Source organism: Hetaerina americana, unplaced genomic scaffold (genome assembly GCF_022747635.1).
Source record: "Hetaerina americana unplaced genomic scaffold, ioHetAmer1.1.p SCAF_7, whole genome shotgun sequence".
NCBI lineage: Eukaryota > Metazoa > Arthropoda > Insecta > Odonata > Calopterygidae > Hetaerina > Hetaerina americana.
The window spans coordinates 63311010-63333695 of record NW_027287316.1 but is presented as its reverse complement, the minus strand read 5'-3'; the positions used below and the strand labels follow the sequence as shown (position 1 = coordinate 63333695).

The 22686-nt window shown below is 35.9% G+C and overlaps 1 protein-coding gene across 2 annotated transcripts; it reads left to right on the top strand.

Annotated features, from left to right (window-relative positions):
- The first annotated feature begins 204 nt into the window (after positions 1 to 204).
- On the top strand, positions 205 to 22315 carry LOC139696724 (protein HEXIM1-like). Of its 2 annotated transcripts, none has more exons than XM_071595560.1 (4): positions 205 to 1743; positions 19347 to 19579; positions 21503 to 21625; positions 21882 to 22315. In XM_071595560.1, exon 1 carries the CDS (start codon positions 442 to 444, stop codon positions 1729 to 1731), a length of 1290 nt encoding a protein of 429 aa, XP_071451661.1. In that variant the 5' UTR covers positions 205 to 441; the 3' UTR covers positions 1732 to 1743; positions 19347 to 19579; positions 21503 to 21625; positions 21882 to 22315. The 2 variants fall into 2 exon arrangements, 1 of the variants encoding a protein (XP_071451661.1); XR_011702644.1 differs by having other exon boundaries at positions 213 to 609.
- The last annotated feature ends 371 nt before the right edge of the window (positions 22316 to 22686 follow it).

The window sequence follows — 22686 nt, the reverse complement described above, 5'->3', positions numbered from 1 at the left end:
TTACAGATTATCAAATGCTAAGTTTTATTTTGACGTACAGACGGCTCAATATTCTTAATGAGATTGTCTTCATGTAGAGCAGCCATGCTTACTACTTGTACACGCCCTTATGAACTATGATACATGTCAATAACTCTATAAATTATTCTAACTTTGAACATTAACCCTTTGGGCTACATTTAATAAATAAGTGGCTGTTACATATTTTGATAAGGGGTAAAGATGTAGTCATCTAAAGTTTAATTGGTGAATCGATATTTATTGCTTGAATTGTTATGGGAGCACCGCAATGTAGTCACGTAATGGCGGACACTATCGTTCACCCGTGTACATCGTCACTCCCCGTATTAATTCGCGAGGACTTATTCAGGACAATTGTGTTAGTGAATTGCGTGTGAAATCGATTTGTGAAATAACGGAGAAGCTATAGAGACTATTTCCATGACTATGTCTGGGCTTGAAGTGATATTGCCTCTAAATAAGGACATTGGGCCTCAAATTGTCGCAGGGACGGCCATTCTGCAAGCTACTTCAGAATTAGAACTGAAGCCATCTGGCGGCGGTCGCAGCCAACTTGATGCAGGGATGGCGGCGGGAGGAAAGAATGAGGTGGGTACGGGTACAGTTGAAGAGAAAGAGAGTGGGGACGGCGAAAATTGTCCTAATGTCAGGCATGGGCCCCAAACCACCATGAGCAACTTGCAGCCACCACAACAGTCCATGAACAATATGAAAGGGAACAAGCGTAAGAAACGGCGACAAAATAAGAAGAGGCAGTATAAACCGTACTCGAAAATGTCATGGCAAGAGCGCCGTGAATTGGAGGACCGCGAAACCAAACGTGCGAACCGCGTTAGGGAGGAAATGTTCGCGCACGGCCAGCCCGTGGCTCCGTACAATACAACACAATTTTTGATGGAAGATCACAACGATCTCGCTGATTTAGATTCAAAGCTGTTGATGGTAGGCCGCCGCGGTGCGGGTCGTGCGCGGGAGTCGAGTGTTAGTCAGGATGATTCAGAATTGGGAGACGAGGAGTTTTATTCTTCGCCAGAGGATGAGGAAGAATTTCTCACGCGTGAATTTTCTACGGCTTACGAGGATCTGCACACAGAAAGACTAAGTTCAATGTCGAAGGCAGAACTCGTTGCTGAGTGTCGCGGATTGGAGGCGCGCGCGGACAGGTTAGAGAAGCGATTGCTTGAATTATCCGGGTCGAGGGGAATATCTGACGGTGAGGCAGGTAGAGATTCAGAAAGTGATGTGCAGCCTGTCATGAAGGAGCTATCCGATGAGAACACTCAGAACGCTGATGAGGAAGAAGTCGATTCTGGAGATTCTGCTAAATTCCGGAATCTTAGAATGGAACTAGCGAGGCTGACTGTAAAAAATGAGAGACTCAGAGCTGAAAATGAATCTCTCCGCCTGGGAAAGACGGTGGATGCCCACTGTGAAGCTGGGGGTGAGGTGGAGATGGCTGAGGTTGACGATAATGCAGGTGCTAGCCCAGTCAGTGATAGCACTGCAAGTACTGCGTCCTGTTGCACATCACGTTGCGATTGTCGGAGCTCACCTGACAAAGATGTTACCATTCCATCAGATGCGGTCGATGCCCCTCAGGAAGATGACGACGCCGATTTACCCGTGTTGAGCTCTGTCCATCAGGAGGATGGCGATCCAGATGCAGTGGATTTTGATGCCAGGGCCGGTGATCCAGACCCAATACCTTGAATGACCTAATGGGTACGGTTAATTTCCAATGATATATGGTACTCCTTTATGGAAGTTGTTTTTTGTTCACATTTATTGTCTACCTTTGGTCAGTGAAGCATTTTAAAGTCAGGGTCGGCAGGATTGCTAGACTAGGCTGATGTACCGGAAGACGTTATGACTAGCAAGTGTCAAGGCGGATTTGAGTTTGGTAACATGAAATATATGAAAATTCATCAGTCATGTACAATTTCTTGATTTCTCCGAATCCAGTGTATGCCCTATTATTCCACAGAATATGCATTTGAGTGGGGGAATCCCAAGGCTGTCTGTAATGGTTGGAAAATAGTTTATGTCATGGCGTCTAAGAGATATTTAATTCGTCATACTGTGTGTCCGGACGCTTAATATGAAATTTATTAGAAGAATAATCAAAGTTGTCTAAAGAAAAACAGGAAGATATATTTCATGATTGTGAAAGTCAGAATTTGAAATTTTATTTTTCTGCCTAGAGTAACTATATCGGGCCTAATTATGGCATGCGTTACCTAATGTATTAGGCAACCTTATGGACTTGTAGAGACGACTGGTATATTGACATTAAATACTTTAAATGTATGCATGACTTGTCGTGCGAAGGAGTTGTCACGCTGATTTTACATTTATGATCCATAAACGAGCTTGTTTGCTGGTCTCTCGGGTCTCTGTGATAAATAAATGCCTCTTAGAATTAACCACTTCTAAGTGAACTCAGAAAAATGAGTACTGTGCCTGCTGTAATCTTCATTTTCCAGTTGTGTTTTGTTAGTGCAGAACTAGGCGGAACCTTTTCTGCCAGAGAGATAGCAGTGAGTGAAGGAATTTGTGAAGTTTTTACTTGATGAGGTGTTTTATTTATTTTTAAACGTGGGAAAATGTTCCATTCGTTCGAATTCATTTGTTATTCATCTAGTATGTTAAAAACTCATTGTTTTTACATGTGCATTATGCGAAATTGTTTAAATTACCATGATTTTTGTGTTTACAAGTGCCAGGAACATTTAAAATGTATCCCTGTAATATATTTTTCACTGCTGGGAATATCCAAGACATCATTTGCTATATTCAAAGTCCTATGCCAATTGAGTTGCGTGTATAACATGGTTAAAAGAGAAATATGTTGAATGACATCAGTATCATGTTTATCTTTCACGGATTTCAGTCACTGTACATTAATTATCAACTATTTGTAGTATTAAAATATTCTGTCTAAATTTGTTACTATTTATTTTAGTACCTACTGTTGCCTGTATTTTCCTAGTTCAGTGGAGTGTATCATTTAAATAGGTATGCAAAGGAATGCTGAATTGCCAGTTATTGAGTGTCACATTTCATGTGGTGTATTTTATATCAGAATCAATGTGTGCAATGACTAATTGTTAAAACTCATGTTTTGTCTTGGGATTCCTCGGTTACGCCCCTAATCACACTCGGAAAACTTATTCGGGTAGTCACTGCGCATTTTATTTCTCAGGTTTTCATCTCACCCCTTCACTTTTTTCTTCTCCGTATACGTCAGCAGTGGTTACGGAAGTGCTTTAAAATGGCGAATGAAGCGTATTTGGGCCTGCTTGGTTCGGCCTCTTGAATATGTGGGTTGTTCTTGTCTCCGTATTGCAAAACATGAATTACAATGAGCAAAATTTGAAACTGCTGTTTTACCTTGCGGATATTTGGTTTTTCAGAAATATGTTTAAGTACGAAAATGAGTTGCATGTGCGTCAGAGATTATCTTAAAAATTCTTTTACACTCGTTATCCGTAATGGCATTTTGAATGGAAAGTCTTTAGTTATGAGTATGAGGTCCAAGATTTTTACGAATTGGCGAAGAAGGAATCACCTCATAGCAAATTTATTTGGATAGACATAGAGCCTACTGTTAATTAATGAAACTTTTACTTGGATTAATAAATGCGATGGTAACAACATGAATGGGTGAATTATTCGACTTTTTGGAAATATGTTTGTGTATATAATCGATTGATTGGAGGTTACAGTGAAGCACCTTCCTGCTTTCATTCTTGCGCCATTTGTCGTTACTGTGCACTCAGTTATTTATGCAGTGTAATGTAAAATTCACTGATAACTATGTTGAAAACCTCTGCTATACTGATGGCTGATTGCTTTTTTTGCGCCAAAGATTGCGAAAAGCTTCGAAAAGTTATTGATGCAGTGCAGAAACCAGGGCACAATGCAGATGGCATTTGAACACCATTGGAAATCCTCTCATTTTAAAGTTTTGTAGCAGTACGAAGAAGTAGAAGTATGGGACTAAAGCCATTTGATGATTGCAACCAGACTTGTAGGATCTAGGTGAACTAACTTGCTCCTTGTACTTAATGATCCTTAACTGGAAAAATTCTGGTAAAATAGGTTGGTTAGTTATTAAATAAGCCTTGGTTAACTTCGGAGGCTGTAACATGAAATACCTACTTCAGGAAGTCCCGGATTTATCAAGTAATTCATGTCCCGAATGAACAGGGATAGATGGAATACCTGTAGGTAAATGGGAGTCGATCAAAAGAAGCCATTTCAAGTAATTAAAATTAATTGCTTATTGAATTAATGGGCATATTGAATGCGAAATTGAAAATTTTCGCAATTTTATTATTTTGTGACAAAAATATATACTTGCACATTAAGTAATATGGAAAAATGTATCACAGTTGTTACCTTGGTGAATGAAATTCACAAGAGGTGCATTTATCTTTTGAAATATATACTGTTCACATAAAGCTGATATTTTTTAGAATTATGTTATTATCCCCAAAACAAGGTGCAAGTTTGAACACCATCAGAATTTGAATTGAGAATTAGCCAAAAACCATTCAAAGACTGAGGGAAATGGTTCAGCAGTTACTTTAAAGTAGACTACTGCAGATGATTTTTACAAATTGAATGCTCTGTATTTCTTAATGATATAACTAGTCAATACCAAGGTAGTGCAATAATTCAAATAACGAACCAAACTAGAATCATGCTGACATGCATATGTATACCTTCTGTCTTGGATTAGACTAAATGGCACAAATAGTTAATGTGTTGTGTGCTAATGTTTATGGAACCCTTTGCAAATAATGTCATTTTCATATGGAGATTTAATTTGAACACCATTAAGGTCTGACTTTAATGATTATTGGAAAATAGATGGGAGTGAAAAGATACTGATATTAATTTCAAAACTCATGGAGTTAAACTGGAAGTACCTAAACGGGCAGTGAAGGATGGCTGAAAATGGCAATCATTTATTGTTGTGTTCCTTCATGGAGGAGAATTAGAATCCATGGTATGAAATCCCATTCTACTTAGTACATGCCTATTTTTTGCTGTAAGGCCTTCACAAACGGGGTATTAATTTATGTAAGTTTAAAGTAGACCTGATTTAACATTCATCATGGTACGAAGTCCATTTATGTTCCTGTAATACTCCAAACCCTTCACTCTGGAAATATATATGGTATGCCAACCTGTTCTCCACATTATCCTATCACTTAAATCATACAAGATACCTAAGCTGCCAAAGGAGATCACAGAAATATGTATGTACATCAAATTTCACTGTGTATGAATTAATAATGAGATTATTTAAAGTACTCTCAAGAAGATAATTGCATAAACATTAGAAATGCACACAAAATAAATCTTTTTAACATGATCTTCGCATACATATGGGTTGCAGTAGTTCAGGGGTAGAGTGTTGGACTACTCAGTGGAGGGCCCGGGTTCAATTCCCGCGCAAGCCTGTACCGGTACCCTCGGTTCCACCTGAGCTGTGATTTTTCGGGCACCAGATCCTCCTGGAATATCATAACCAGCATGGAAAGGGAACTGACCCCCCTACCCAGATGTGTGAATTTCACATGCCATCGGGCTTAGTACTGGGTGAACTCTACCATCACCTACCAAACAGACCTTTGGGTTGATTACTGTGTTTATGGTTTATTTATATATATAATTTTGTATATATAATGTATTACATGTATATATTATACAATAATATATATGTATATATATTTTTAATTTTGGTAACCAAGTCTGCTTATAATTAGGAAACCCAAATAATTTTCCAAATGTGTTCTTAATATTTCCTTCATTTCATTAGCACCATAATTGTTGTTTGGCCGTAGATAGAGTTACTACTCCTTCTAATCTAGACTTAAGTGTCCTCTCCAGCTTGGTACATAGATATTAACCATAAAAAAATGGCGAATTGAATGATAGTCAGGATGGTTGTAAGCTCATTTTTCACAGACTTCAATGCTTTAATTCTTTTGGAGGTTGTTTAGTATGAAGTGTTTGAAACTGATGGAATCTATCAGTGAGGTTCAGTCCTGAGTTTTTGGAGCTAAATGTATTCTAAATGATCTATAATTTCCAAGCTTATTCGCCCTTGCCAAAAATTGACTTGTAATTAATCCATCAACCTCAGAAGTTCTGAGAACTAAGTTAATTTATTTTTATGTTTTATTTCATTTAGAGTACAGAAACACTTTCAAAACGAACAAAATTCTTTCACTTGTTCAATATGGTGTAACAGAGCTGTTGTGTAATATCTGCAAATCTACTTATTTGAATTGATCTTAATTTGTTCTATTGTTTGTGTAAATTACCATTAGTGCTGTCAATGAGTGGCAGTTAAAAAGGTTTAGTTATTGTGCACAGGAGGGGGACTAGATAGTCCAGGGAAGAGTGTTGGACTACTGACCAGAGGGCCTGAGTTCAATTCCTGGGCACCCTTAGCTCCACCCAAGCTGTATGATTTTTTGGTTACCATTTCTCCCTGTGAAGTCATATCCAGCATAGGAAAAGGATCTGGCCCCCCTACTGTAATGTGGATTTCACATGCTGTCAGGCTCAGTATTGGGTGAACTCTGCCAAACCAAATTACAGGTTGAAAACTGTGTTTATCGTTTTTATTGTATGTAGGTGATTATGTATTAGATAATGTACATACTGTGTACACACAAATATTATGCCAAGAATGAATAAAAACATAATAGATTAATGCAAACTGGATTCACATCCACAATGTTTGATTGGGCCGGCAAAGTTTTTTTTCCAGAGATGCATATCTTCTGCAATATCACCAGCTTTTTTCCTCACATCAGTATCCAAGTGTACAGTTCTTGCTATATAAAAATAATATATTGAATTTGTGCTTATGCTGCAAGATGCCCATGGATATATCCATCTTACTAACCTGAAAATACAATTCCCCTCCCCCTTTCTGCCCAAAATGTTATTATGGAAAGTTAAGGATTCTATTTGTGCTCATTCAAAAATATTAATAGGAAATATAGTTAATATGTGCTTAATGATTTCACTTGAATTGAGTATTTATAAATAATTTCTTTGAACACTTTCATTCATCACTTGGAGTAACTTTCATTTGTATTGTCTCTGTATAACTACCTTTGTAAGTATTATAGGAGTGTGCTTTTTTAAGAGTCAAATAAGACAGCATCAATATTTTCATTTCATTTTGTATCTGTTTTAAATCCAAATTACATACTTATGTTTGAATAAATTGTGATGAGGGAACTTCTCATTAAATTTTTCAATCAATTTGAGTATTTTGCTCTCTCAATTGGGGAATAAAATCTTTTCACGTGAGCATATAATCATTTAAACCATTTATCAATTTTCTTAATAAATATACTACTACAAGTATCACCCTAAAACTGTACAAACTAAGATACAGGAAGGTATATGTAAGACTACAGGAAGACAAATGTATTTCAATAAATCGATTGCATCTTTCACTTAATGGAGGATTTAACTTCTTTTCTTTGTTTATGATTATTACATTACAATTACAGAAAGAAAATTTGCCCAAAAAGTGGTAGGCTCATCATTTTAGGAGCCTGCTTAGCAAGAACATTCATTCACAACAATTTCTAAATTCTTTGGAAAAGAATGAGATCACAATGCAGTGGCATATTTATAATCTTGTTTGAAAATGACCTGGCATACTCATTTGGAGAATATTATGATAATTAATTGGATAATTTATAGACCCCAGCAATTAATCCAAGTTTGATTTGATTTATTAGGGTAAATTTAAAATGTAATACTAAGCCCAACAGTATGTGAAATCCACACATCAGGGTAAAGGGGCCGGATGCTTTCCCTGTGCCACTAATGGTACCCGAGGAAGACCTGGTATGTAGAAAATCAAACTTCCTGGTGAGGTTGAGCAGTCCCTGAGGTCTCACTGGGAATAGAATCAGGGACATATGATCACTAGCTCAGAACTCTATCCACTGGACAACCATGCCCACTTGTTAAAAGTATGACTAATATTAAAGGTATCATTTTGTTTTGAATATAAAATAAAAATACCTGTAGCAAGAACTCTGCTGCAACTTTTTTGATTTCAAAATGAATGATTTACTTATCCAACAGAACATGAATGAATGTATACTGGAACACATACATACTTAGTTATATTGATTAATGCAGAAAATATATCAATAATGAACAATATTCCAGATTTAAAAAAGAAAACAGAACATGAGAAAATAGTATTTGTTACAGGCCAGATGATGATACAAAATGATGCTAGTAATCATTAAATAGACCTTGTGAATCAGTTAAGAAAATCTACCCAATGGGCATGAGGAACAACTTAATGGCATTCTAAAATTCTTCAGGTATTTTTAGTAACATTTTTTTAAGGAATCGTGGTGAGATAGAAAATAGTTCAATATAATCACAGCTGTTGACATCTCTCATATTCTGTACAGGCGAATAGTAGGTGTAATTTTGTGCATGATAAGAAATTTCTAAGAGTCCTTCATGCCTTGTGTTATTTGACGGTACTCTAGAAGATATTGCACTTTAGAGTTCTGAGGAATCAATCTTGTTATGCAGTGATTTATGAAGAAAAGTTATGTTATTAATTTATCTATGTTTATGCAAGGAGGGTATATTTAGTAGAGGTAACATTTCATGATAACTCTAAAGATCTTTGTGAAAATTGAATGTAATGCAATTTTGTGCATGAATATTCTTTGAACAAGTTCGATTGTATGAGTATGAAGTTTGTCGTAAGGTGACCAAATAGTAGAGCAGTATTGACGGTGACCTAACTAATGAGATGAACAGAACTTTAAATGGTTCTCTATATGATGAAAGTTTTTCCATATCGGAAGATAAATCCAAGCAATTTGTATGCTTTAGATTGAACATATTTATAATGTTGATGGAATGTTAACTATGAGTCAAATATAATTCGTAGGTCTTTTATATTTGTTAATCAGGCCATAGGATAAAAATACAGTTTATATTTATAATGTTTTGGACTCCTTTTCTGTCTGAATGTTGCAGAATAGCATTTTTTAAATGGAAAGGTCGATAGTTATGCTCACACCAGCTTTTAAGCCTATAAAGGCAGTTTTGCAGAGTTAGGTGTCATCAATTGATTAAACTGTCAAAAAAATTTCAAGTCATCGGCATACAAAAGAAAAGGAATTTGGTCTTATGCCATTATAATATCATTTATAAATAAGTTAAGCAATAGTGGACCCAGATGGGATCCTTGGGGAATGCATAATAATTGATTGAAATGTTTACTTTTAGATGCATTAATTTTTACTACAATTTCTCTGTTTGTCAAATAAATTTTCATCCAGTCAAGTAAGGTACCACTCTTTCCCAATGTGTCCAAATTTTAAGCAGAAGCTTATGACTGACAGTATCAAAAGCCTTAATGAAATCAGTATATATGACATGTTTGTTACCCTTTTTCCATACCTTCTATGAGATACTTTTGAAAAACCAAAAGATTAGTGAGTGTTGATCTTCCTTTAGTGAAATCATGCAGTTCAGGATACAATAAAAGTAGAGTTAGCTTATTTACAACCAATGATTCTAAGATATTCACTATTTTTGAGAGCTTAGCAATCGGATGTCTGTTATATTATTTCTGTTATCTTGTATGGTTTGTAATGTATTGGTACTATGTGGGAATGTGGATTTAATTGTGCCAGGAAAAATCTAGTGTGTGGCATTTATGAAAAAGTATATGCAAGGATAAAGTAATGGCTCAAGAAACATACTCAGAAGTAGGGCTGGGAGTTCATGAGGACCACAACCCTTTTGGAGGTCAAGTTGGCATAGTGTAATTTTGATGTCTTCTACTGAGATAGAGAGATTAGATAGAAATAGTGGAGTGAGGACGAAAATTGTGGAGAGGGGTACTATCATGTTTTACATGTGCAGATGAGAAATACTTTGCTAAAAGGTTTTTTATGTCATCATATGAACAAGCAGAAAAATAATTAAAAAACATTACATTGGGTAGTTAGTCCGTCTTCCTCATACTGCTTACATGATGCCAAAAGTGTTTTGGATTATGTTGGATAGCTGACTGGAGTTGTGTTATGTATATGTTGTAACAATTCCTTATTAATTTAGCACATTTTGACCTTAGCCTTTGAAAATTTGGCATAATCAGATTGCAATCCAGTTATTTATTTAATTTGTGCCGTAATTTCTTCCTACCAATTAAATTTTTCATTTCATTGCTAAACCACCTAGGAAAGCAGCTAGTTTTATTATTATTAATTTGAGTGAACAACTGGATGCCCTGATATAGAATATCATAAAAGTGATGGTCAGTTGTTGAGTCTCAGGTTCTTATGAGATTTTCAGAATCAGCAATGTGAACATTTTGTAACCCAAGGTGTTAGATATGGCCAGCTTTCAATTTTGGTAGGGTCAGCTATGTTAATAAATTGCTTTCTGTTCCACCATTATTATTATTATTAATACTTTTTATTTTCCCAGAGATCACAATACAAAAATATCAGGTGGGTGGTGTATGTGCATGATATAAGGCACGCCAAAAAGGAGCAAAGACACAGACTCAAATAAGATACAAAAAAAGAAATGGTGCCCGCAGTTACATAATATTTCGCACAAACCCATGGAAATTGGCTGTAACATGCACATGAAATATCAATTCAGAAAAATCATTGATCACCAACATGAATCGGACCATGACCATTGCCATAAACCAAGAGTATGAACCTATTGGCCGGGAATATTATTGAAATATTCGTCAACCAAGTACAATATATTACATTGTAGATATCTTTTTAATTTTTGCCTGAATGCAGCAGTTCCCTTAGTACCTATTATACTTTGGATAATTTGTTTTATAATCTGATGCCCATTTCATTGGGTCCTAATTTCAATGCTTTGGTTCTTATATTCCCATAATGGATGTTGTGCCCTCCTCTGGTGTAATGGTGATGATAGGCAGAGTTAAGAGAGTAGGAGCCAATGTTATTTTTTATATACAGAATTAAAAACATAATGTAAATACATGGGAGTGGTAGCAAATTTAATTCATGGAAAATAGGCCTTGATGGAGCATTGCGAGGTTTCCTGGTGATTATTCTAATAGCTTTCTTTTGCTTTTTAAAGATGTTTTGAGAAATAGCAGCTGATCCCCATTATATTATACTGTAGGTTATATTTGAATAAATTTTTCCCATAGTATAAATTGAGTAGTACAGTTTTACTTATAGCTTTATACAGGTGTTTTAATAAATACCATACACTGTTGCCAAATCACTTTTGTCCATTTGTTGTGATATATGGTCATTTCCTTCCGGCAATGCTTTATGGTTACATGTAACAGTTCTACAGCAGTAATTTTTTTGTTGGTTTTAGATTGTCAAAAAGTGTGGATGATGGGGAACAGTGTTCTAAAAGTTATGGCGAAGTTGTTTAGCTGTCTTACTGTGGCATGTGATGTTTTCATTTCTAGCCTATCTTTGCCTAAATACACCGTCATGCCATAGGTGTTACCACTGGAGTGGGATAGTTTGTAAATTTTTATTTGAAAAGAATGCTTAAATATCACACGCTTCCTTTGAAAAGTACAATGATTTCAGTGGTAGCATCCTTTTAGCTTTCATTTCAGTAGTTGTTGAGCTTTTCAATGCTTGTAATTTCCCAACTCATGTGATGATATTCATCATTTCTGTCGGGTGCTAGGGAATTGCTGGTGAAGTGGAGGAATCATAAGATAGAAATAAAATGGTCACATTTTTTGGAATTACAGAAGAAGAGAGAATAGAGTTGTACCATCGTAGACCATTGGTTTGTCAGGATCCTTGTGGTTATTCCCTATCAATGGTGCCTGTCTAAGGATGCCGTCTTGGCATCGGCTATGAGTATTGGCATCAGTATTTATTCTGTAAAAGTTGCTTATGCCATCTTACTATCAGACTACCAATGCCGCTATTGGGATTGCTATTATGACATCCACATATGCATTCCTCTATGGATGTCGTGGACTTTTTTATCATAAAAAACATACTTTAAATTTGGAAATGGCATGAGAATCATGGAGTTGATGTGGCTGATTTGTATCCACTTGCAACAGGCTGTGACATGATGAACTGTAATGATTCAAAAGGGATAGGATCAATCAAACCCTTTGTATGTGCAGGGGGAGAGACCCTGCTCCCTGCTCATAATCCTTTCCTTCCTACGCATCATCTCTTCCCCTCCCCCATCAGCCACCTCATTGTACCAACCCATTCCTCTCTCCCCCATGCGGCCTCGTCCAGATCGATAATTCCCTCCCTCCCTCTGCTTTCTTCCCTTTCGCTTCCATAGCCCACCTTCCCTTCTAACAAGAATATATAAATTTCCTGACCATGCATGATTTTTATACCTGATGATGTTGCCTATGCTTCAAAAGTGGAAAATACCAAGTTTATTTATTCCAGTGTTCACCATTGGTTGTTTTCGTCATACAAATACTGCCTCACATGCAAGAAGATAATCTAGAAAACCTGTAAAAGCACAGAAAGACTGGAAAACTCATAAGGTTTTATCAGATGCTTTAAAATTAATACAAATTGTATCCTCATGTTGGTGAGCCCTTCATTATAAACATCCATCTTTTTACAGTGCCCTCATTGGTACCATAGAAGGAGCTTCCATAGCAATACACCCGCTATATAGGGGAAAGCCTGCCTATCACCAATGTCCCATTTTATTTATTCATCTACGTTGTCCTCATCATTAGGGATAAGGGAATTGATGGCAGGGACTTTGAGTAAGAATGTTAAGAAATGGTCTGGCAAACCTTTGATATGGAGCGTGGTTTTGTACGGTGCAGAAACAGTCATTGAGGTAAGATGATAGGAGTAGATTGGAAACTTTTGAAATGTGAGTAAGGAGAAGAATGAAAAAGGTAAAATGGGCAGAAAATAAAACGAACAAGGAAGTGCTGGGCATGGTGGGGGAGGAGAGGAGGTTGTTGGCAGATCTCAAAAAGAGGCAGGAAAGATGGATGCCGAGTGTTTTAATGGGAAATGGGATGGGGAAGACTGTGAAAGAGGGGGAATGATAGGCAAACAAGAAAGGATAGGAATAGTTTAGGCATGCTGAATGGAATGAAGGGAGAAAGGAAGTATGTGGAATTGAAGAGGGACTTACTGTAGTGCCAATTTCAGATTTTTCGCTGGGAGAGGCTAGTAAATACATTGTTGTACAGTTGTATAGTCGGTGTCCTACCTTAACCATTGGAATACCAACGAATAAAAATATCATTGAAATTACTCTCCTGGATGATTGACAGAAGAAAAAATTTTCTGTTGGCCAATGGTGGACACAACATTGGATAGCAGCAAATGTGGAATATAAGTTCCTTTCTGTCAGGTGTGTGTTTCACGTTAACACATTTAAATAATGGGTAGCTCATGGTAAGTACTACATTATGACGTATATTAAATTGAAAGTCAAGAATTAAACTAGTTTATGAAATAGTACTCTGCAACTGAAGTGAAACCTGGAGAAATCACTTTCATCTTGCATTGCAGGTCAGGTCAATGTACTGTGTTTTTATATTGTAAATGGTCCTTTTCCCTTCGGACAACCTAGTGATAAAATCACAAAATTAATGTTTGCTGGCCTGCAAAAACAAATGTAAATTTTTGGACACCTAATAACTATGTGCACTACAACTAATTCTTGTGCTAGCAGTGTTCCTGATTTAAAAAAAAATAAGTAAGTTGACGAAAAAGCAAGTATCAGTCCCAGGGAATTTTATGAGAGATAATAGGAATTTTGCAAATAGTGTGTTTGAAAAACCAATCGGCAAGGTTTCTATACGGAAGTGAGCGAATATAACTTTACTAAAAATGCATGGACTTTTGGAGGAAGGTAATTTATAAATATTGAGTTGTTTCATTTGTAATCTATGATTTTTTTATTTAACTTTCCCAAATTATTGGCCCGGTAACTTCATTCTTAGAAACCATTTATTATATGATTATTTCCTTTGTGATCCATGATAAAGCATGGGACAATTAAGGCAAGGGTTAAGAATGCTTGCTGGGCAAAATGCTGGAACATGACCTGAAATATGTGTTAACGTGATTACATTTGAAATACTGCAACCATGAAACCTATTGTTTTTTATGAAATATTCCAGTAAAATTGTCCACACCTTCTGGGTTACTTCTGTTGCATTATCTGACATTGAAAGATAAATCATTAATCTGACATTGAAAGATAAATCATTAATATGATTAGAGGCACATCATCAGAGCCTCTTTTTGACACCATCTCTGTCCAGGTATGCATACACTGAAGTCAGTGATTAGTACATGTTAAGCACTTGACAATACATAAATGAATTTACCTTACATTTAATTAAATACATAATTGAATCTTTTTTAGGAACAGAGTTCAGATGTGATAATGAGCTCCGATGAGCAGTCTTACCAATACTGAGTTGAAATTCTATCACTCCTATTTTGGGGTTTCTTAATTTGTTTCCTTTATGTTTATTATTAGGTGGTGTTTGGGACCTCACCTTTGTTATGTGAACAGATGCTATCCTGTAGATGTGAAAGTTTGTTTTACATTTGTAATTAAAATCATTGTTACATTTAACAAATATTTCACCTTCTTTATTTGACAAAATCACTTAACCCTCATATAATGACCAATTTTGTGGCCTCTCAGGTTTTTGCTGATATTCCATGAGGACCACAGTTAGGTAGCCGTTGTCATGATGGTAATCTTATTGGTCAATTGAACTATGCTCCACTGATTCTTCAGTTGTTTCGTTACACTGGATCCATTTCAGCTAGTCTAAAACCAATGTTAGTCATTATTGAGTCAGTGCGGGAGAATTTCATATTGTTTTTAACATCCACTTATACATCATGATAGCTTTTCCTGTGGATGATGGATTTAATAATGCCCTGTGGCACTGGAGGTGTTATACCTCATTGCTATGCTGACATACAGCTATTTACCATAAAAAAATACTATCAACAATTAGAAGTTAATATTCTCATGAAGACACAAATAATGTGAACTTTCAAAATAACAGTCATCATCATGCCATTTGTGAGAGTATGGCAGTGATTGCCAGTACTCAAAGAGAATACATCATTTTGGAAATTGGAGAAAATGGTAGAACAGATTAAAGCCATATCTAGTAGGCATGACAAATTAGATAAATGATAGCTGAAATACTTGTTTGCCAGAAATAAATTATCTTCATGTAGGAGGAAAAAAATTCCTTGTTCATCCCTGTAAAAAATTAGAGTTAATTGTTGAAATTTTTATATTTTTAACAATAATGGAGTTGACGATTATAAATTTTACAATCATCCACTAACTTTACTTTTTCAGATGACTTCCCAGGAATATATTGTATTTAAGTATTTACTAATAAAATATATTTTGAACTAGGTGATATATCTTTCAATCATTTCCCTCTTGATTCCTCATTGCCAAAAGCAGTAGTTGTTCTCTAGCCAGTTTCTTCTCATGTGGGTATTAGGAAACCTGGAGTTCAGAAGTTACACTCTTCAGTGGAATAAAATGTAAAACAAAATTGGTTTTTCATAAATTGATTTTGAAATGAGAAATGTATATAGCTCCAAAATAATTCATGCCAATCACCTTCATTTCAACATTATGCCATGCATTATGGAACAAGTACAAACAAATTCCGTGAAACTTTGGGTGAGTAGCGCAAAACTCTTTCCTTTATTTGACACCTCTCCCATGCTTTCAGTTCCCCTATGTCCCTAAACTTCTACTGCACCTCTGTGCAAGATTGCAAGATTGGCAATGTTCAGGAGCCAATTATGGTAGATGGGGTAGTAAAGTTATAAGCCATGGCTCTAACCTATAGACTGAATCTACTAAGAAGCAATTAGAAATGTTTTGTAAAGCCAGTTTGGTGTCTAAGTAGGTACCAACCAACTAATCACAGTTATCCATCCGAAGTTTGGTTTGATAGGTGAGGGTAGCACTCACCTAGTACTATATCCAATGGTGTGTGAATTTCACACATCAGGGTAGGGTGACTAGTTTCTTTCCATGTAACTTATGGTTTCCCAGAAAGATCTGGTACCCAGAAAAATTTGTAGCTTGGTTGAAGTTAAGGGTACCCAAAGGAATCCCCAGAAATTGAACCCAGACTGTCCAGTCAGCTGTCCAACTTTCTACCCACTGGACTACCATGTCCCTCAAGTAGGTACATAAAATGTTAAAAAAACCTCAAGATTAAAAATTGCTCATATATATGCTTTGGGTTCACTGAGCAAATGAAATTTTCTGCTTCCTTCATGTGATACCAGAGCAGTATTATTTTGGTTTTACTGAGCCAGCTTATGCAAAAATGTTCATTCTATCATCACCAACTTTTAAGTACTGAAGCAGTACTCACAATTTCTTCAGTTTATTCCATCAGCTGTGGAAACATCTTTGTATGCATAAGCATCTATATCCTTGTAACTATGTTTTCACCATTTGTTGGGTTTTCATGTTTGAATGTGTACTTGGCCAATGTGGCTCATCTCCTCTTCTAGCAATGCATATCCTTTAATGCACTGGGCCTACTTATTTTGACGTTGCATGATTGCTTTCCATACCATCCTTTCCTCTAGTCTGTTAGTCCATTTCTTTGCTTAATTCCAAGAAATTGCAGGAGATGCCGCAGCGGTAACTTTTAACGGAGTCATCCACTATAATGCATTTTTCAATGTGACAATTTCTGTACGTAAAAATCATTCGCCTTGAGGTGAATGATTTTTACACTCTGAAATTGTAGCATTGATATTCATTTCTTTGCTGTTGGGTAAATCAAGTATCAAACACCATCTCAGAGCCAAAGAATCAGGGCATGTGGTTGCAAAGTCCCCCACAGATTTCAGCGTTAATTACATTTCCTCGATGGCTCAATTGTTAAGAGCGTCAACCCGGCAATTCGAAGATCCACAGGTCGGGCTCAATCAAGGAAACTTTCCTGCTTGCAGTCTACGTCCTTCCACCTTCCACACCAATCCTGTGTTTGCCATTTACTTGTATGTGTGTTCCTATTCCTTTACCTTATATCTATATCCCCGTGATTGAATATATTTTATGTAAAGAAATAACTGAGATATCTGGATAAAATTCATCCTGCATATTAATTGATCCTTATGCACAAAATGTTGTAAATTACAGCTGTTAATGTTAAATTGTTTTGTTTCAGGAAGCCATAGATTGAAGTAACTCACAGTATGGAGAAGATATAGGCTTGCAATGTTATTTAGTCCCTTCACTTGAAAAGTTACGGTGCCCAGCAAATTCACAATGATGTGAGGTGGAAAAGGAATTTTCAAACTGGCCACATGTCCATCACAAATGATTCAAGAAATGGAAGACCATCACTCACAGTCAATGCTGCCAGAGTGTAGAAAGTAGAAGACTTGATCCTTTTAGGCCGAAGAGTTACCATCCAAATGATCATGAATGAGACTGATCTTAGTAATGGCAGTGTGTGGAAAATTATTCACAAAGAACTGCATTCACCAAAGGTGTGAGCATGCTGGGTTCCATGATTACTGATTACTTTTCAGAAGTGAACACGGTATGACCCTTAATTGGAGATGTTGAATCTCTTGGAACAAGACAGTGAGGATATTTTGGTCGCCTGGCAACAATGGATGAATCTTGGATCTAACAATATGATTCAGAGAACGAAGAGATGAGCAAGGAGTGGAAGCACAGCGACTCACCTCCTCCCAAGAAGGCTAAGTTGCAGAATTCTGCAAGGAAAGTCATGCTGTCTATTTTAGGGGACTTTCATGGAGTCATCTTAACAGACTACCTGGAGAAGGATCAGACCATCACCGGTGACTATTACTGCACACTGCTCAACTAATTCCATGATGCTCTGAAAAAGAAATGGTGTGATATGACCACCAAAGGCATCCGTCTTCTTGCCGACAATGAACCTCCGCAATGTTCTCGAGGTGTGGTGGAGGAATCAAAGCAATGTGACCCTGAAATTTTGTCACATCTGCCCTATTCTCCTTATATCACCTGAAGCAACTTATTTTTATTCCCTCAACTCAAAACACCATTCTGGGGTCAGAAATTTGACAGCACAAATGGCATAATTCAAGAGGTAGAACAGTGGTTTTTGATATAATCTGCTGAGTTCTACAATCATGACCTTCAAAAGGTCAAGAAGAACTGGGAGAAATGTATCATTCTGGATGGTGACTATGTAGAGAAGTCTTAAGATCAACAAATAAAAATTAAGTTTCTATCTTGATTATTTTTCATTACTAATTAAAATTTAACAATAACCCCCTCGAATGTATTTTATGTAAATTTTTAGTACAATATCCTTCATAACTGTAAAAGTGGATATAATCTTTGTCGTCCACCTTGAAAGGGTTTGATTGGCCCCTTAGCTTTTTCCTTTGATTTGCCAGAACAAGTCACTCTCTTATGTGTCGCAAGTGAATCAAAATCAGCTTCCCATGAATTCTCATACCATTTTAAGGAGTTGGGAGTTCATTCATATAAGAATGGGATTAGGACAGAAGGTAACCACAAAGCAATGCATTTTCTGTTGCCATTTTAGCTATCCCAGTATTTTATGGCCATGGTAGCCCAGTACACAGATGGCATCCAAGAATGATTATCAGTGACTTTTACAGAATTCCTATTAATGCCATTTCATGCAACTGAAGCTGTGATGACACATTTAGCAAAATGGTTGCAATTGTTTGGGACTAACTTCCCAGTAGGTTGTTGGCCCAAACTTTTTTCTGGGTTCACGTAAAATTCAGTATCTTAAGTGTATGGGAACTTTTTCAGATGCCATGTGTCATCACAACAGAACTCGGTTAAATTTCCAGCTTCAAATTAAGTAAGGGCATGTCTTACTTGAAATACTTTGATAAGAACAGTTATTACACAAAATATTGACATTTTAATAAATCAATTTGCTCAAACTTCATTTAGGTTTGATTCTATTATTCGTTTCCCAGATATTAGAGGTGTGATTTATTGCACAAACATGGCCATGATAACACCAATTAATCATGAGGATCAATACAAAACCCGGAAAGGGTTTACCCTGTTAATGTGTAAATGGTAATTAGCATTTCTACATAATAATTGTAACAATAATTAAATCTTTGCCTCAATAATTTGAAATGCTGATATCCTTTCCTTATTTACTGCAGTAAGTAGTGAAAATGTCATGAAATGATAATTATTTGTTGTTGTAATTTAATAATGCTTGTCTTCTCATGAATTTATTTCAGATATGTGACACTGGAATGAAAATCATGGATAGGACAGCCTATCCAGGCATAGTCCATGACCAATTCATGTGGACATTTAACGATGCCTATGTGAAAGTATAGGGTATTCATGGGGTAAGGAGAATTTGCCCAAGAGCAGTGGTTGCTGACACCCTTCCACATGCTGCTGAAGGGACAGCTGAGTATGGATATATCAGGGCTCATTGCTGTACAACTGCCATTTTCAAAAGAATGTAAGGAGGTGTTTACTTAGGGAATTAAGTTTTAATTTAACCAGCCTCAACAGAATTGAGACATTATTGTGTAATTTTGTGCGTAACCGTATGTACTACATGCATAATTTTGTACAATATTATGATACACCATAGGCAAGGGAACAATGAAATGCATTTCATTAATATTTATGTATCATTTACATATCATTCCCCTTTGTGTTACCTCTCTAGTATTACCCTTGAATTGACAGCCACAGCTGTGAAGAAGGCAGAAGGGGAACCAACCTTTTATAAATAAATTTGAAATGTTAGTACAATGCTAAGGATTGTGAAATTGGAAAAGATTAAGCTTGATATGGAGATATGAAGTACAGATTTATTAGGGCTTTGTAGGTGGGGATAACTGGAGCAGTAGTTATAGGATAGTATAAAGTGGATGGGAAGAGATCCCTTAAAAGGTTGGGAGTAATATTGAACAAAAAGGTAGGAAGAAGCACAGTAAACATAGAGCTGGCAAGTGGTAGACGTTATTAGTAGTAGTAAAAGTGGAACCTACAAACTGGGTCATCATGGTTGTCTACATGTCAACAAGCAATCATAGGGAGGAAGAAATGGGTATGGTTTTTGAACAGGAATGACGTCAAAGCAGTAATAAGTTCACTAATAGTGAGTAAAATAGAATACATCTGGATGTATTTGTTTGCTTCCTAGATTTGATTTTGCAAAGACATTTCAATGAGTGAACTTGATAGAATAAATAATTCTACATGCATTACAGAAGATATGAGTTGATGGGAGGGATAGGGAACTTATTCAAAAGTGTACATATCTCAGACTGCTCTGGTGCATGTGGTGAATGGAGAATCAGGATGCACAGTGATATGAGAGGTAAGGCAGTAGTGTCCTCTGTAGCGTATGCTTTTCAATGGAAATATAAAGGAAATGGTAAAAAATGGCATGGGAACAACCTAAGGTAGGTATGAAAGTCGGTGGGGAACTCATAAAATCGGCTATCAGTTTGTTGATGATCAAGCTAAGCTTTACTTAACAAATTGGCTAGGGGTTACAACCATAACTAAGGACATCATAAATTCATTTGATAGATGTGGAATTAGAATCAATGTAAACTAAACAAAGGTCATGGAGTTTTTGAGAAAAATGGATGCTACTCTCAATGCTAAAGTTAGAAGGACAAAAACTAGAGCAGGTGGAAAAATTTGCCTCTCTAGATAATGTTTTGGACCAAGATGGTCAATTAGTATGCACACTGGAATAAAGTAGCTGAAAAATGATTGGTTTAGGCAAAAAAACTTTCATATGGAAGAGAGACTTGATGGCAGGAATGTTGAGTGGATATGTTAATGAAAGATCAGTGAAAACTAATCTGGAGCATGGTTTTGAGCATCTTGGAACCATGGTCTTTGAAGCAAGATGATTAACGTAGATGGGAGGCTTTTGAGATGTGGGTATGTAGAAGAATGGAAAAGGTAAAACTGACGACAATGGGAAACAAATGGAATTACCAAGGTGTGGTGAGGGAGGAAAGAGAATTATTGGGTGTATTCCATAGGAGGCAGTAAATGTGGATGCAGAGCATTGCGATTGGCAATGGCATATTAAAGACTATGAGAGTGCGGAGAATATTCAGCAGGTAAGGTAGGCAAGTTGAATGGAAGAAGGGAGTGTACAGAATTGAAGCAGGATTTATTTAAGTGTTAGGTCTCATATTGTTTTTTCATAGTAAGGCCTAAGAAGTGTGTCAATTCTCAGTCAGTGTCCATTCAAATCTTACCTTAACAGTAGACTACCTAATAATAATCTAGTTTTAAAAAAGTGTTCCTTCCAAGTGAGTTATTCATGCTTAATAACAGCATACTGCCAATTATTATATGTTTTATGCATTGATGTTTAAGTTCAAAAGTTTTTTATAATTCTTTTCAGAATATCCGTGCCCAATTTGCTAGAGATAGCATATGCTGAACCTGTCCACCTTCTGGAAACCATTAAGGCATGAGAAGTTGTCGGGGGAACCTTGCTGATATAATACAAAAATGTTGCGCTTACGTAATTATCCATTTGTATTTAATGATGAAGTGTAATAATAATATAAATATACATAGATACTTATCATAAAAAATATCAATGCAAAATAATATTTATTGTCAGGATTCTGTTGATGCTAATTCAATGAGAAGACTGTGTATATATTTTGTAAATATGACCATTACACGTGGTAGAAGTTAGTCAAATAATTTTGTCACCTTTTTTTACATGATTGATCTTTCTTATTAGCCTATAATAATATATTTTCCTATTACAGATTTTTGTGACGGCAAAGGGATTGAAATGCATTTGTCAGCAAAAGCAGGTTATTCATGCCTCTGCAATACAATCTCTCCCCACTTATGATGATTCTACTATGCCACCTCACTATAGGTAGAGCTGTGGGAATTGCCTCAACACTCTCAAGGTGGTCCACAGACTGGTGATGGGGGTATTGGTAATTTTTGCTGGTAGACTGTAGTCAATTAATGTGGATCATGGATTTTGAAGCCTCTACCAATGAAAATATTTATGTGCCGGTTTAAGTGCAGTTATAGACCAAAATGTATCAGGGTTTAAAAACTGTGATCAGGAAACATTTAAGCATTAAATTTCATGATTACTTTAAAAAATGTCATGAGGTTATGTTTATGAAATTATTATTTTTCAATATTATTCTGCTAATTAACTATTGCCTGATATGTAATCCTATGAATTCAATTTATTAAAAATGACAATAAAATATCATGTAATAATTTATTTAGCAAAAAAACATTCCTTTGTCTAGGCTTTACCCATGAAGAAAATTATGAGTGAAATAAAAGTATAAGTGTGTGTATAAACGTAAATAATATATTCTTAGCTTCCTGAAAAATAATATGTATTAATAAAATAATTAGACTAATTGAATACTGAAGATTTAAAAAAAAAGTGGAATCAAAAGAAAAATTAACCTCCTGCTTTTTTGATTAAATTTCTGTAAAATAAAAAATTTTTTCTAATTTTAAAAGCATATCATAAATTATGATTATTCATCAAAGATTTAATAATAATAGAATTGCATTCATTATTACATTCAAGAG